Source organism: Euleptes europaea, chromosome 5, assembly GCF_029931775.1.
Source record: "Euleptes europaea isolate rEulEur1 chromosome 5, rEulEur1.hap1, whole genome shotgun sequence".
NCBI lineage: Eukaryota > Metazoa > Chordata > Lepidosauria > Squamata > Sphaerodactylidae > Euleptes > Euleptes europaea.
In genome coordinates this window covers 8,350,206-8,366,526 of record NC_079316.1, presented here as the reverse complement: position 1 = coordinate 8,366,526, position 16,321 = coordinate 8,350,206, and the positions used below count along the sequence as shown (strand labels likewise).

At 51.2% G+C, this 16,321-nt stretch overlaps 1 protein-coding gene across 1 annotated transcript in view; it reads left to right on the top strand.

Annotated features, from left to right (window-relative positions):
- The window catches only part of LOC130478431 (solute carrier family 12 member 9-like), a 103,637-nt gene extending 93,916 nt beyond the window's left edge, over nt 1-9,721 (top strand). Inside the window, exons 11-13 of the mRNA XM_056850571.1 lie at nt 2,299-2,473; nt 5,505-5,651; nt 8,919-9,721. Of these exons, the coding sequence (XP_056706549.1) occupies nt 2,299-2,473; nt 5,505-5,651; nt 8,919-9,721 (1,125 nt within the window). The remainder of the gene's footprint in view (nt 1-2,298; nt 2,474-5,504; nt 5,652-8,918) is intronic.
- The last annotated feature ends 6,600 nt before the right edge of the window (nt 9,722-16,321 follow it).

The following is a 16,321-nucleotide window of genomic DNA, read 5'->3' as shown; positions in this document are numbered from 1 at the left end:
GCTTCTCCTGGTCCACTCTCTCCACACCATGCGCAATGTTATAGATCCTCTATCGTGTCTCCCCTTAACCGCCTTGTATCCAAGCTAAACACGCCGCGCGGTTGGCCTTGGGTCTGTTTGTGAAACGCGCGTGAACAAAATATACGTGTGCACAGACTTGCCCTGCAGCGCTCTACCTGAACGGGACCATCTGGGCCCTTGGCGGGCACGTCCTTGTGCCTGGGCCCACCCAGCGTTCCTCACGCCCACTGAGGCAGTAACAGGTTGGCGCAAACTGGGAGTCGGGAACGAGTGGAGCCGCGCCCGTCCGTCAAGGCAGAACCACCGGCATATGGTCCTGTCAGTGGCTGCCAGCCCTCGTTATCCCCTCAGCGCCAGCACGGGCAGTGGGGCGCTCAGGCAGAACCGTCCCTCTGCCAATCCCGGGGCTGACAGGCAGGCGCCACGTCTCTCTCGCGCACCCCATCTGCCTCTTCTCACGCTTCCCTTTCAAGCGTGGCTGGCTGCGGCAGAACAGGGGTGGGGGAGCTCCCATCCATGGGGGCAGAACGAGGGAAAGTTGGCGGCCGCGGGACAGAGAGAATCGATGGGTAGAGTTTTGGCCCCCGGCAAATTTTTGAGCCAAATTTTGCCTGTCCCGCAGCTAAAATGTCTGTGGGATTTCAAGAGTTGCTAAGATGGTTTTGAGGGGATTCGAGTCCAGTAGCACTGTAAAGACTGACAGGATTTCTAGTGTATAAGGTTTTGAGAGTCAGAGCTCTGGTCGCCACACATAAAAAAGGATATTGCAGAGCTTGGGAAGGTGCAGAAAAGGGCAACCAAAAGGATCAGGGGGCTACAGCAACTGCCCTATGAGGAAAGGTTAAAACACTTAAGGCTGCTTGGAAAGAAGGCGGCTAAGGTGAGGCATGATAGAGGTCTATAAAATTATGCATGGTATGGAAAGAGTGGACAGGGAGACGCTTTTCTCCCTCTCTCATAATACTAGAACGCGGGGTCATCTGCTGAAGCGGGTGAGGGATTCAAAACAGATGAAGTATTTCTTCACACAGCGCATAGTTAAATTGTGGAACTCCCTGCCCCAGGATGTAGTGATGGCCACCAACTTGGAAGGCTTTAAGAGGGGAGTGGACATGTTCATGAAGGAGAGGGCTATTCATGGCTGCTAGCAAAAATGGATACTAGTCATGATGTATACCTATTCTCTCCAGGATCAGAGGAGCATGCCTCTATTATATTGGGGTCTTTGGAGCACAGGCAGGATAATGCTGCAGTCGTCTTGCTTGTGGGCTTCCTAGAGGCACCTGGTTGGCCACTTAAGCAGACTGCTGGACTTGATGGACCTTGGTCTGATCCAGCAGGGCCTTTCTTAAAGCTCCCTTCGTCAGATTGAGGATGTTTGTGAAACTTCTTCTGGAAGCTGCCTGCGTTTTCCTAGCAAGCCCTAGACTTTTGATAGAAGGGAGCGTGAAACAGATTGTGGGGTTCTTCTTGAGCCGAGCTTCTGAGGAATTTTCGTGGGAGAGAAAAGGGGTTTCAAGAAGCACAATTTCTCAGGGAGTTTCCGGACGTATCAAATTAATCCACAAGACGGATGCAGAATACCGCTCGACTCTACCTTCCAGTGTCGTTTTTATCTCACTCCTCCTCCAAGGATCTTGGGATCTGGTACGTGATTCCTACCTCCTCCATGGTAACCTTACAGCGGCATCGTAAAGTAGATTGGGCGGTAGGGCCACCCATCTCAAGGTGGGCCCAGATTTACAACTGATCTCCAGCCGAGAAGAAGAGTTGGTTTTTATATGCCGATTTTCTCTACCTTTGAAGGGAGAGTGAGAGATTCAAAACATAAAAGGAAGTATTTCTTCCCACAACACATAGTTAGCAGCGGAGTCTAATCTGGTGAACCGGGTTGGTTTCCCTACTCTTCCACGTGAAGCCAGCTGGGTGACCTTGGGCTAGTCACAGCTCTCTCAGCCCCACCTACCTCAAAGGGTGTGTGTTGTGGGGAGGGGAAGGGAAGGTGATTGTAAGCCAGGTTAATTCTTAAGTGTTAGAGAAAGTCGACATATAAAAGCCAACCTTCTTCTGCTACTGTGGTCTCAGGGCTAAGCTGCTTCTCACAGTGATTTCCTCCGATTTGCTAGCAGTGACGAACCTCGAGCCCCCTCTCCACCTTCTAAGCTGTGGAAACGGGGTTTTGAGGACTGGGTTCTCCCCTCTTCCCCTGCGCTGCGCTGCGCTGTCCGGTCGGCTGGCATCACTTCCCTTACACTTCCCTCCCTCCCTCCCTCCCAGGTCCGCAAATACCTGCTGATGCTGGACGTCCGCAAAGAGCACGTCAAGTTCTGGCGCCCGCAAGTGCTGCTGATGGTGCGGAACCCCCGGACTTCTCTGCAACTCATCAGCTTCATTAATGACCTGAAGAAGAGCGGCTTGTACGTGCTCGGTCATGTGGAGCTGAATGATTTAGGTAAGGGGGGAAAGAGGGAGGGAGAGTGTGCTGTTCATTATTGTATTTGTTTATTAACCTGCAACAGTTGAACTCCTGCCTTTCTGCCCTTGTCAGGAGCCGTGAGCTGGGGCAAGTGTTCAGGGACCCAAGTAACAATACCCTTTCCTGAGTTTTGAACACATAAAGCTGCCTTCTGCCGAATCAGACCCTTGGTCCGTCAAAATCAGTATTGTCTACTCAGACTGGCAGCGGCTCTCCAGAGGTCTTTCCCATCACCTACTTGCCTGGTCCCTTTTAGCTGGAGATGCCGGGGATTGAACCTGGGACCTTCTGCATGCCAGGCAGATGCTTTACCACTGAGCCACGGCCCCTCTCCAAAAGTTAACATGGGAAGCTGCCTTATACTGAATCAGACTTTCGGTCCAGCAATGTCAGTATTCTTTAGGGAGGGGCAGTGGCTCAGTGGTAGAGCATCTGCCTGGCAGGCAAAAGGTCCCAGGTTCAATCCCTGGCATCTCCAGGTAAAGGGGCCAGGCAGTAGGTAATGTGAAAGACCCCTGCCTGAGACCCTGGAGAGCCGCTGCCGGTCTGAGTAGACAATACTGAGGTGCTACTGGACTGAGATCTTGATACTGGACTGAGATCTTGATATTGGACTGAGATCTGGACTCTTGATAGACCAAGGGTCTGATGCAGTAGAAGGCAGCTCATGGTCAACGTTGGCTCCATAACTTCATCACAACTGTGCACCCATCTCTGTTGTACTACCTATCAGAAGCAGTTGATGTCTGGGGGAAGGATGTGTTGGTGCTGTTGGAGGCCCAACGAGTACACAAAACATAGGAAGTGCCTTGCCGTCCAGGTTTCAAATTCTGTGTTGGCAGATTCATCATAATCTCTGGCAACTTTCTGGATACGAATATTACACGTCAGTTCGGGACAAGTTTTTTGAGCGACTCAGCTGTGACCTCCGGGATGTCTGGCAGCTTCGGACATTGGCCAGTCAGTCCTGAGCCTGGCCATCGTTTGCTCACGTCCAGTCGCACTTAGACCTTCCAGAGTAAACACACTCAAATAGGCATCAGTTCCAGTGCGCGCGCTCCAGCCGAATGCATCCATGGGCACACAGGGGTGCGCGCCACTTGCACAGTTGCTCCCTTTTGCCTAACTCCTGTCCTTTGTACTCCAAATTGATTTCTTAGCAGCTTTTGTGAAGGCCGCAAACGGGGGCCTCTCCTGGAGCTGTTCTGGTTTCCATGGTGACTAATGGATTTTTTTTTCCGAAAGGGGGAGAAGTACGGGAGGGGGATTGTTAATTTCATTTTTCAACCACACCAAAAAGAGAGAGAAAGAGGGAGAGAGAGAGAGATCAAATCTAAATGATTGTGCAGATCGGAGAGTGTCGGCTCTGCAGGTTAGTCCCAAGGAATGTGCCCGTGGGAGACAAGATCTGAACCTTTTGCACAGAGGAGGAGTGACTCGGAACCAGTCGCGAACCCTCTCTGCAAACGGGCCATTGACCACAGAGCCCAGTTCTGGATGCCGCCGGTCAGCCCTTGTTGGGAAAATCAGTGTCGAAGTTTTCAGGGATATAACAAAGCAGGTGGCCGGTACCATAGCGCAGAACTCTCCACTCCGATCTTTAAATAGGCCTGCGGAAAAATAAATGGTTTTGCCAATCAGATAAATGCAACAAAAAGAATGAAAAACCCTGACGCAAGGACATGCCGCAGTCTGAGTTGTCAAGGGCTGATGTCTGTGCAAGACAGTAGATGGAATTGAGCCCTGCCTGGTCGTTGACTCTGCCCCTGAGGCTATTTAATGCTTACAAACATTCCAACAGGTGATGCTGTCAGTAGGGGAGAGGACGGAGCCGAGAAGTAAAATAGCAGCAATACCAACCTGTCAGTCAGCTCATATCTTTTGTGAATGTGTAAGCAGTTTGGCTGAAAAGTGTTGTATTGGGGTTTTAAAGATATGTGTATGAATACACTCGTGCACAAGTGGGAGAGGGGCGGGGCCATGGATGAATGGCGGAGCATCTGCTTGGCATGCAGACGGTCCCAGGTTCAATCCCCTGGCATCTCCAGTTAAAAGGACCCAGGTAGCAAGTGATGTGAAAGAGACCCTGGAGAGCCACTGCCAGTCTGAGGAGGCAATACTCACCTTGATGGACCGAAGGGTCTGATTCAGTGTAAGGCACCTTCATGTGTTTTAGGGGAGGGGGCTGTGGCTCAGTGGTAGAGCATCTGTTTGGCTTGCAGAAGGTCCCAGGTTCAATCCCTGGCATCTCCAGTCAAAGGGACTAGGCAAGTAGGTGACATGAAAGACCTCTGCCTGAGACCTTGGAGAGCCGCTGCCGGTCAGAGTAGACAATACTGACTTTGATGGACCAAGGTTCTGCTTCAGTAGAAGGCAGCTTCATGTTCATGAAGCCCTGCCCTATTTATTAGCCTAATTTATACTGCACATGTCTCCCCATCGGGGACCCAGCGTCACTTAGAACCATCTACCCTTCTTCAGTTCATCCTCACAACAACCTTGTGAAGTAGGTTGGGTTGAGAGAAGGGGACTGGCCCAAGGTCAGCCAGCGAGCTTCCCTGGCAGAGCGGGCATTCGAACCTGACTTTAGTATCCTGGACTCTAGTCTGACATTCTAACCCATACACCAGGGGTGTGAAACTCAATTGTTACGAGGGCCAGATATGACATAAATGTCACTTGGTTGGGGCGGGGCGGGCCTCACCAGCCCAGATCGAGAGTGGGGGGGGGGGCTGGCTCGCAGGCCGGATAAGAGCTTTCAAGGGGCCAAACCCAGCCCTGGGGCCTTATATTTGATACCCCTGCCCTACACCATACTGGTGCTCCTGCTCGTTGCTTCTTCCTCCCCAATAGACTCACCCCCAATGGATAGTCGGCCCCAGTTCCGACGGGGCAGCCGAGATTCCACCAAGTCCCCACTTTTCCCAAGCTTCCTGCATTTGTTTTCTTTGCCGCTGAGCCTTGAGAGGCAATGCCCAACGGCTGACCCATCCACCCATGCTCTCAGGCTCCCTGCCCGCGGATCCCCTGCCAGCCCAGTACGACTCGTGGCTGCAACTCGTGGACAGGCTGAACATCAAGGCGTTCGTCAACTTGACCCTGTCCGACTCTGTCCGGCACGGCACACAACAGCTGCTCTTCATCTCCGGCCTGGGTGAGTAGTCCTTCTGTCTGTAGCCTAGAAGAAGAAGAAGAGTTGGTTTTTATACCCCACTTTTCTCTACCGAAAGGTGTCTCAAAGTGGCTTACACTTGCCCCCCCCCCCACAATAGGCACTTCTGAGGTAGGTGGGGCTGAGAAAGTTCAGAGAGAGCTGTGACTGGCCCAAGGTCACCCAGCAGGCTTCATGTGGAGAAGCAGGGACTAAAACCCGGTTCTCCAGATTAGAATCTGCCGCTCATGCGTAGGAGCAGAGAATCAAACCCGGTTCTCCAGATTAGAGTCCACTGCTCATGTGGAGGAGCAGGGAATCAAACCCGGTTCTCCATATTAGAGTCCACCGCTCTTAACCACTATACCCTAGAGATTGGGGGGTTTGGGGCATCTGCACCCCAGCTGTTGTCTTCTAGTTGCAGCAGTGCAAACTCGTAAAGACCTCGGTCAGATATCCTGTCCCATTCTTCCTTGGAGAAGAGAGGATCTGCAGCTCTGCCGGCTGTCCCAGTTTTCCTCCCCGGCCTCTCCAGTTTAAAAGAGGGTCTCGCTAAGCAGAACTGACAAGAGTTCTCTGCTGGAGATCTTGCTGAGCAGCTGCCAATTGGAGTGAACAGGACTAGATGTATATACAGTTTGGGGCCAGCACGCCTGACCTACTCGTCCGCTCTGGTCATCTTCAGGGGGCCCTTTCAGGTACCCTTGCCTTCTGAGACTAGGCAGTTGGCAACCCAAGAAAACGTTTTCTCAGTCATGGTGCCGAAACTTTGGAACTCTCTCCTGAGAGCGATTCGTCCGTCTCCCTTTATCGTTGTCTTCCACCAGCACGTGAAGACTTCTTTGATTCCTTTGGCACATTCCCGTAACGGTTATTGGACCTCCTCCCTCGTTTTGGTGTTCCGTTTATATGTTTTTTGGTGAATTATTTTGCATGTACTTTATTTAAAACACCGCTTTAATGCTGAAATGTTTTGATGTTTGCTGCCTTGAGGGGAACCCTATTTGGACGGAAAGGTGGCATGAAAACGTTTTAAGCAAATAAATAAAATCGTAGGTGGATCGGGGGAGGTGACTCGGTATAAGGCAACTTCACACTTTTGTAGCAGACCATTAGGACCTTGGGGTGGGGACACATCTCGGTGGTAGAGCGTCTGCATCCTGGATCAATCTCCGGTTAAAAGGATCATGTAGTAAGTGATGTGAAAGAACCTCTGCCCAAGACCCTGGAGAGATGCTGCCGGTCAGAGTAGACCGTGCTGACTTTCGTAGACCCATGGTCTGACTCGGTGTGCGGCCGCTTTCATGTATTCTGAAAAGGGCAGTCTGATCTGGAGAAATGGGTTCGATTCCCCACTCCACCTCAACATGCCTGCTGGGTGACCTTGGGCCAGTCACAGTTCTCTCCGAACTCTCTCAGCCACACAAGGCACCTGTTGTGGGGAGAAGAAGGGATTGTAATTGTAAGCCACTTTAAGACTCCCTAAGGTAGAGAAAAGCGGGGTATTTATGGAACTCTTCTTCTTCTTCCTATTCTTCTTCCTATTCTTCTTCTTTCTATTCTTCTTCCTATTCTTCCTCTTCAACTCCAGGTAAAAGGACATCTTCTTCCTCCTCCTCCTCCTCCTCCTCCTCCTCCTCTTCTTCTTCCTCTTCTTCAACTCCAGGTAGTTCATTCTCCTCCTCCTCCTTCTCCCCCCCCCCCATGAAACTGCAGGTGGAAGGTTCACCTGCTGCCTTGCCTGGCTAATGTTAGTTATCAGGCTTAAAACATTTCTTTCCACCCAAGCTGTTAATGGGTTTTGGTTTTTGTTTTTTTTTGCATCGTTGTGGGTGGTGTATGTGTGCGTTTATTATTTACTTAAAATGTTTCTGTGCTGCCTTTCCATTCAAAGAGGGTCCCCAGGGCAGCGAGCACCCAAGCATTAGAACATTTAAAACATTAAAACAGCATTTAAAATGTATATTTAAAATACCTAAGAACGCAGTAAAAACATGTGGACGTTCAGACAACAATACTAGGGAGGGAGGGGCCATAAAAGTTAACGGGGGGGGTATGCCAAGCATATTTTGATTCATTTATAATTGTGAGCTGTCTCATGACCCCAGGAGGGTAGAAAGCAAGAGAGAGAACAATTTATAGGTAAGTGAAAGTTACTCCAGTCTAGTCCATTCATTTCGATGGGCTTAGACTGGAGTTAACTCTGAATAGGATTGTAATAAATGTTTGTGCGATCTGGAGAGGTGGGGGAGTCGGGTCAGAGGAGCCTCCCAAGGGGAAAGGAAATTCGCCAGGTTCCCAGTTTTTTGGTTCTGGCCAATGGGGGGGGGGCGCTGCTGGTGAATGTAAACCGAGGACGCTGGCCAGTCAAAGCACGCCAACGTTGCCACTTGTTGTGGCAGCCATTTTGGGAGGCACTAAATCTATTAAACGTAGTTGTGTGACAGTTTCAGGGGGTAGCTGTGTTGGTCTATGGTAGAAGAGCTAGATTCGAGTCCCATTGCACCTTAGAGACTAACAAGATTTTCGGGGTATAAGCTTTCGAGAGTTAGAATCATAGAGTTGGAAGGGACCACCGGGTCATCTAGTCCAACCCACTGCACAATGCAGGAAATTCACAACTACCTCCCCCACACACACACCCCTAGTGACCAGAAGATGGCCAAGATGCCCCACCTCTCATGATCTGCATAAGCTCATAGAATCAGCATTGCTGACAGATGGCCATCTAACCTCTTCTTAAAAACCTCCAGGGAAGGAGAGCTTACCACCTCCCAAGGAAGCCTGTTCCACTGAGGAACCGCTCTGTTAGAAAATTCTTCCTAATGTCTAGACGGAAACTTTTGATTTAATTTCAACCTGTTGGTTTGGGTCCAACCTTCTGGGGCAACAGAAAACCACTCGGCACCCTCCTCTATATGACAGCCCTTCAAGTACTTGAAAATGGTTATCCTATTCCCGCTCAGTCTTCTCTCCAGGCTAAACATGCCCAGCTCCTTCAACCTTTAAAGCTCCCTGCGTCAGCTTTGAAGCTTTTGACTCACGAAAACCATGTTAGTCTCTAAGGTCTACTAAACTCGAATCTAGCTGTAGTTGTGGAAGAAATCTAGTCAGCTGCCTCAGTTTTGGGGGGAAGTAGTAAGTCTGTGTGGGGCAACTATCTGCCTGACAAGAGTCCGTGCGGGTGGTGCTGACCGACCCTCCTATTTTAACACCCAAATTTAGTTCCACTCAGCAATTCTCCCTCGTCTGTCTGTTCCTCTCTCACAGGTGGCATGAGGCCCAACACCATAGCGCTGGGTTTCTATGACAACAGGCCATCGCAGGACTGCCTGTCCCAACACCCCGCCTTTAGCAACAGTGAGGCGACGGCGTGGCTCAATTTCCCGCCCGTGTGGGACTCGGCGAGCCGCAAGCCCCTGTCCGCTTGCGAGTACGTGGCCGTCGTTGCGGACGCTGTGAAGATGCAACGCAACGTGCTGCTGGCGCGCTCCTTCGACGACCTGAAGCTGCCCCAGGAGCTGGGGTGGCGGGCGCAGCCCCTCATCGACGTCTGGCCCATCAACCTGCTGCGGCCGGACAGCGGCCGCTACGTGGACACCTGCAGCCTCTTCCTGCTGCAGATGGCCTGCGTCCTGGCCATGACGCGGGCCTGGCGCCGGGCCCGCCTGCGGCTCTTCCTCTGCGTGGAGAGCGGCACCCGCCCCCGCAGCCAGGAGGACAAGCTGCGGCAGCTCCTGAAAGACCTGCGCATCCTGGCGGACATCCACACAGTGCCATGGGACAACGTGGTGGCCCTCCACTGGCACAGCCGGAAGGAGGCGGCGAGCGATACCGCCGTCAACTTCCCCGGCAACGTCGCTTGCGTCTCGGATGACTACCTGAGGGCGGTCAACCAGCTCGTCCTCCAGCAAAGCTCGGCCCCCACCGTCCGCTTTCTCTATCTTCCCCGGCCCCCTGCGGACACCAGCCTGTACCTGCAGTACTTGGAACAATTGGAGGTGCTCACCTGTGGACTGGGCCCCACCCTCTTGGTGCACGGCGTGAGTGCAGTCACCAGCACAGAGCTGTAGGCATGAACTCGGAACTGCATGAACTCAGTGTGCACGAGTGGACTGTGGTGACTGACTCGCTCGTCACCCGTTGCGACCTAAGGTTGGTAAGTAGCCGCTGGACTAGCCTGGCATGTCAGGGAGCAAAGCCTGGACGAGCTGGAAACATCCAGTCCGGGCTCCCTTGTTGGCTTTGCCCAAGCACAGTCTTTTTCCTGGCGCAGCCGACTTCGCTCGGGAGCGGTCTCGCGCGCGGCAGAGCCGTCACAGCAAAGGGTGTTTATCATGAAGTGTCTTCGCCTCGCTCCATTCTTTGGAGCTGGAACTTTTTGCATGCTCCAGCAGAGGCAGGTCGCCGGCAATACCAGAGGGTCTCAGACCCATCTCTGGATCCCTAAATTCAGACCTGTCAGAGAGGAGACTCCTGGGGGGGGGGGGTGTCAATGAACTCGGACACTCTTCAGTGTCCTCCTTTCTTTTCACATGTAGAAACGGGAGTAACATTAAACAGATGGCACTGATCGATCCGAGGTGGTCTCTTGTGGTGGTGTCGGGGGGGGGGTCCTGAACGGCAGATCAGCGGCAGCAGTGCCCGACTTTGCCCCAAATTCGAACTACTGCTTAGGTCCAGCAAAGGGACCTGTTATCGATACCTGTGTTTTATTACACAATTACTGCCGTTTTTATGGCCTAAAGAGTTAAAAGTTGAGCTAATATCATACAAATGGTTGTTACAATTTATTATAGAGTGTACACACATTAAAAACACTAGTCCCAAAATGCACAGGCTTCAAATTAAAATTACTAAATGTCCAACCGTGTTGATGATCGGTAATAAATGCAGATGACCAATATTGACCAATTATTGGCCATTTGCATTTATTACAGATCTTCAACGCTGTTGGATTTTTAGTAATTTTAATTTGAAGCCTGTATGTTTTTGGGCCTAGTGTTTTTAATGTGTGTATTCTGTATAACAAATTATAACAACAATTTGTATAATATTAGCTCAGCTTTTAATTCTTTGTGTAGTTTAGGTTGAGTTTTTTTCCCCTTTTTGGTTTTTCTATTGTTTTTATGGCCTAGCCTGGTTATGTGAAGGGGTCACTGGCCAGTTCCCGTTCGTTTCCACGGATGAGAGCAAGCGATAAGGTGAAGGCTTCTACACTTTTTGATTCGGCTGTTGCCTCGCTTCTCTCTCCTGGAGCCTGGAGATATCCTGGGGGTAGCACCCAATCACCTACCCCTTGGGTTGGAGACTGAAGTTATCGTTTTTTAAAAAATTATTCATTTATTTGAAGCATTGTTATCCTGCTCCTCTTCAGATTGTAATCAAGATGACTCCCACAACAATATATATCAAAAAATTAAAATCTCTAAAACCACAATCATACCGTATCTATTGGTGCTGAAGAATATATCACTTTTAAAAACGAAACCGTTAGCACAAAATCATATCACACTGAAAGGAAAAGATCATAGAACTCCTGAGAGTAACATTAACATGAGCCTAACATCTCAGAATAAAAGTGTATAGCAAGGATGAGGCAGCTCAGAAACAAGATATAGGTATCTGGCGTGCTTAAGAGAGCTTTCACTTGCTGCCGAAAAGACTACAGTTGGTGCCAAGTGAGTCTTTATGAGAAGAAAATTCTGAAGAGGAAGGGTTGGTTTTTATATGCCAACTTCCTCTACCACTTAAGGGAGAATCAAACCGGCTTACAATCACCTTCCCTTCCCCTCCCCACAACAGACTCCCTGTATGGTAGGTGGGGCTGAGAGAGCTCTAACAGAGCTGTGACTAGCCCAAGGTCTCCTAGCTGGATTCATGAGGAGGAGTGGGGAAACAAACCCGGTTCTCCAGATCAGAAGAGTTGGTTTTTATAAGCCAACTTTCTCTACCACTCAAGGAAGAATCGAACTGGCTTACAATTACCTTACTTATCCTCCCCACAATTACCTTCCCTTCCCCTCCCCACAACAGACACCCTGTGAGGTAGGTGGGGCTGAGATAGTTCAGAGAGAGCTGTGACTAGCCCAAGGTCACCCAGCTGTCTTCATGTGGAGGAGTGGGGAAACCAACCCTGTTCTCCAGATCAGAGTCCACCGTTCTTAACAATACTGCACGCTGGCTCAAAGGGTCAGCTAATAGGGGGTGTGAAAGTCCTCTGCCAGAGATTCCTGAAGAGCCGCTGCCAGTCAGAGTAGACAACGCTGACCCTGACAGGCCCTCGGATCTGAGCTGGTAAATCGCTTTGTGCATTCAAACCCCAAACTCTGCCTCTTTTCCCGCCCCCTTATCTATCAAAGTGTCTCCCAAATATACCACCCATGTAGATCCCTCTCTCCTTGGCTGGCAGGGCACAGGCCGGCCGCTGAGCTGGCAGGATTCAATTACCGGTGTCGTTGCCGCCAGCTAGCGCCGGCTCCCCTCGGGGCTGTCCTCCCGTCATCAGGCTTGTCACTTTTCCTGACAGGCCACCGCCGGCTGTCACCGCGGCGCTGCCTCTGCGCTCGCACGCGCACACCCCCACTCACCGTTCAGTCCTTCTCAAGGAGACGCCAGGCAGCAGTGCCCGATGGGGTTGCGGCTTCGGTAATAATAATAAGAGTTGGTTTTTATATGCCGACTTTCTCTACTGCTTAAGGAAGAGTCAAACCAGCTTACAATCCCCTTCCCCTCCCCACAACAGACACCCTGTGAGGTAGGTGGGGCTGAGAAAGTGTGACTAGCCCAAGGTCACCCAGCTGGAAGAAAGAAGAAGAGTTGTTTTTTATATGCCGACGTTCTCTACCGCTTAAGGAAGAGTCAAACCAGCTTACAATCCCCTTCCCCTCCCCACAACAGACACCCTGTGAGGTAGGTGGGGCTGAGAGAGCTCTAAGAGAGCTGTGACTAGCCCAAGGTCACCCCACTGGCTTCATGTGGAGGAGTGGGGAAACCGACCCGGTTTACCAGATTAGCTTCCGCCTCTCGTGTGGAGGAGTGAGGAATCGAACCCGGTTCTCCAGATCAGAGTCCACCACTCCAAATCACCGCTCTTAACCACTATACCACGCTGGCTCTCAGGTGCAGGTGACTCATCACGACCCCAGCAAGGGGCTTACAAGGCAAGAGAGAGGGCTTGCCATTGCCTTCCTCCGCAGAAACTTCATTGGTGGTCTCCCTTCCAAGTACTGAACCTGCTTAGCTTCTGGGATCTGATGAGATCAGGCTACGCTATGTTGTGTGAAGAAATACTTCCTTTTATCTGTTTTGAATGTCTCCCCCTCCCGCTTCAGCAGATGACCCCGCATTCTAGTATTATGAGAGAGGGAGAAAAGCTTCTCCCTGTCCACACTCTCCATGCCATGCCTAATTTTATCGACCTCTATCATGTCTCCCCTTAACCGCCTTCTTTCCAAGCAAAACAGCCCTAAGCGTTCTACAAAAGGGTTGCTGCTGTCCAGTTACAAGCGGTAAGTCAAAGTCATGAACCCCTGAATCCCTCCTCCTTCAGTGCTAGGAAGACCCAGTGGCTGTACGAGCCATTTTGTGTTTGGCTGCAAGAACAGGCCCTGCCTGCCTGGCATGCTGCCCTTACTAAGCCTCCCTGCAGGTTGCCACCCTTTCAAAACCTATCCTGAAAAGAAGCGCTACTTCAGGTGATGGTGTGTGAATGACCGTCAACAGACGGCATGGCCTTCAGTGACCGTCTGGCACCCCTGTCTAGGTGCGCCTCTCTCCCTACCCCAATTCCACTGCAGCCTCTTTACCAATAAGGCTCTTCTGGGGCCAGATCTAGGACTGTCCCAGCCTGCCAGTGTGTCAAGCTGAAGAAAAGAGCAAGAGTCCCGTAGCACCTTAAAGACTAACAAAATTTCTGGCAGGGTAGGAGCTTTTGTGAGCCACAGCTCACTTCTTCAGATACAGCTAGAATGTGATTCCATCTATCCTTAAGTAAAGAAGAGTGAATTCACACACCCAGTGGCAATCGCATGTAAATGCTGGGGATGGGCTGTGGCTCAGTGATAGAGCATCTGCTTGGTATTCAGAAAGTCCCAGGTTCAATCCCCGGCATCTCCAGTTAAAGGGGCTAGGGAAGTAGGTGATGTAAAAGACCCCTGCCTGAGACCCTGGAGAGCCGCTGCCGGTCTAAATACTGACTTTGATGGACCAAGGGTCTGATTCAGTATAAGGCAGCTTTGTTTGTTCGTGTGACATTAGCAGGTGTGATTGGATTAGGTGTGATATGCAGAGGGGTAGTAGGTGTAGAGAAATCAGCATTGGTAATGTGTCAGGAATCCCAGGTTTCTATTCATTCCAGGAGAATGCATTGTCTTGAGCCTCATGATTCGTTGTAATTCAGCAGCCTCTCTGTGCGTGGCGAGCTGGCAACAGAGGCCCGGGTGGCAGGAGGATGGGAATCAGGTGGCAGCGCTGAACGGCCCTGTCACTTAAGCTGGCAATTTCCTCCTCCGATAGCCATCGGAGTGACACTATTCATTTTCCTATTGAGCGTGGCGCTATTGATTATGGGGAGGGGAGGAAGCGGCTGCCAGGATGGCAGATAAATATATTAGCCTCTGCCTGCCATGTGGGGACGGGGGCTTTCATCCTACGAGATGATGGATGGGTTCCTATTAGCCCTGGAGCAGGTGAAGAATTGCAGGGTTTGGGCTGGGAGGGGGATGGCGGCGGGCTGTGGGGGAGGGGGGCTGTCGGGCAAGCACAAGGGTCTGCCCGGCAGAGGGAAATAATTTATGGGTGCCAACGGGGTTGGGGCGTCATGCATTCCCGCCCCCTCCCAGTGGCATCAAAGTCGGGATAATATCAGGTTGCCCTTTGAGGGGAGGGAGGATGTCCTATGAGGAAAGGTTGAAGGAGCTGGGTACGTTTAGCCTGGAGAGGAGACGACTGAGAGGGGATATGAGAACCATCTTCAAGTACTTGAAGGGCTGTCATGGAGAGGAGGGTGCAGAGTTGTTTTCTGGCAGAGGCTCCCTGGGATCTTGGGTAGAGGTTTTTCACATTACCTACCTACCTGGTCCTTTTACCTGAAGATGCCGGGAGTTGATCCTAGGACCTTCTGCATGCCAAGCAGATGCTCTACCACTGAGCCACAGGCCCTCCCGTGACAACCGTAGTTGGTCCCCAGAGACATATGGAAGAAGATGGTCCTTAAAATATTTATTCGCTTTATTTATATCCCACCTTTCTCCCCAGTGGCAACCCAAAGCAGCGTACATCATTCTCCTCTCCTGTTTTATCCTGATGACAACCCTGTGAGGTAGGATAAGGCAGAGAGCGTGCGACTCGCCCAAGGTCACCCAACTGGCTTCCGTGGCAGAGTTGGGATCCAAACCTGGGTCTCCCAGATCCTAGTCCGACACTAACCCACTGGTTCCCATTCGGGTCACCGTCCCCTTGGCTCCACAAACTTAACCTCAGCGCCCCTATCCTATCCAACTACACAGTTGAAGGAGCCCCCCTGTAGCGCCCCCCTGCTGCCCCCTTGCCTTTTAGTGCCCCCTTAGGTAATCTCACCACCTACCAGGGGGTGGTACTGCCCACTTTGGGAACCACTGCTCTAAGCATTACATCGCTCTAGCTCCACTTGAGTGTGGCATCGACGTAGCGTACCGCCTCGCTGCTCGTGGCCCGCCCAGTTCTCTTGAGGCATCCTGCCCATGATGTGTGCCAGGCGCAGAGGCGCCGCATGGAGCGGGCGTTCTGAGGGCCCCCGGCAGCGGTGGAATTTTCCATCCCAGCAAGCGTGGGTGGCGGCTGAGCCAGGGTGCGGGCGGTTAATTTTATTTACCAACAGGCGGGTAGCTGGTGCAGGGTGGGCGAGTAATCAGGACTGAGGGGTCCATAATGTTAATTATCACGGTGTAATTAAAAGCACATAAAAAGCCTCACACTTCATTAAATTAACTTCCCGGGCTCCACAGTCGCAGGAGGGTGTTGCTTTAACCCCCAAGGATCCACGGCGAAACTGATGGAGGCCAGGACCCAACAGCCCGCCTTGAAGGGCGGGAGGGGATCACGTTGGGATAAAATACTTTATTAAGAGGCGGACAGAGGTGATGGGGAAGTCAAAGAAATTTCCTTTATCTTTTCTCTTTTTCTGTAATGTTTATATATTCTTAGTTACTATGGAAAATTTCTATTATAAAAACCAATAAAAAAAATTTTTTAAAAAAAAAAAAGGGTGGGAGGGGCCACCCCGGTCCAGTTTTCTGGTCCCTATCCCTGGTAGACATTATCACCCTGTTGTCTTTCTGGGGATGAAGAAGAAGAGTTGGTTTTTATATGCCGACTTTCTCTGCCACTTAAGGAAGAATCAAACCGGCTTACAATTGCCTTACCCTCCCCACAACAAGCACCTTGAGAGGTAGGTGGGGCTGAGAGAGTTCGGAGAGAGCTGTGCACACATACACATGAAGCTGCCTTCTACTGAATCAGACCCTTGGTCCATCAAAGTCAGTATCGTCTACTCAGACCATCAGCGGCTCTCCAGGGTCTCAGGCAGAGGTCTTTCCCATCACCTACTTGCCTGGTCCCTTTAACTGGAGATGCTGGGTGTGGAACCTGGGACCTTCTGCATGCCAAGCAGATGCTCTACCACTGACCCCTGA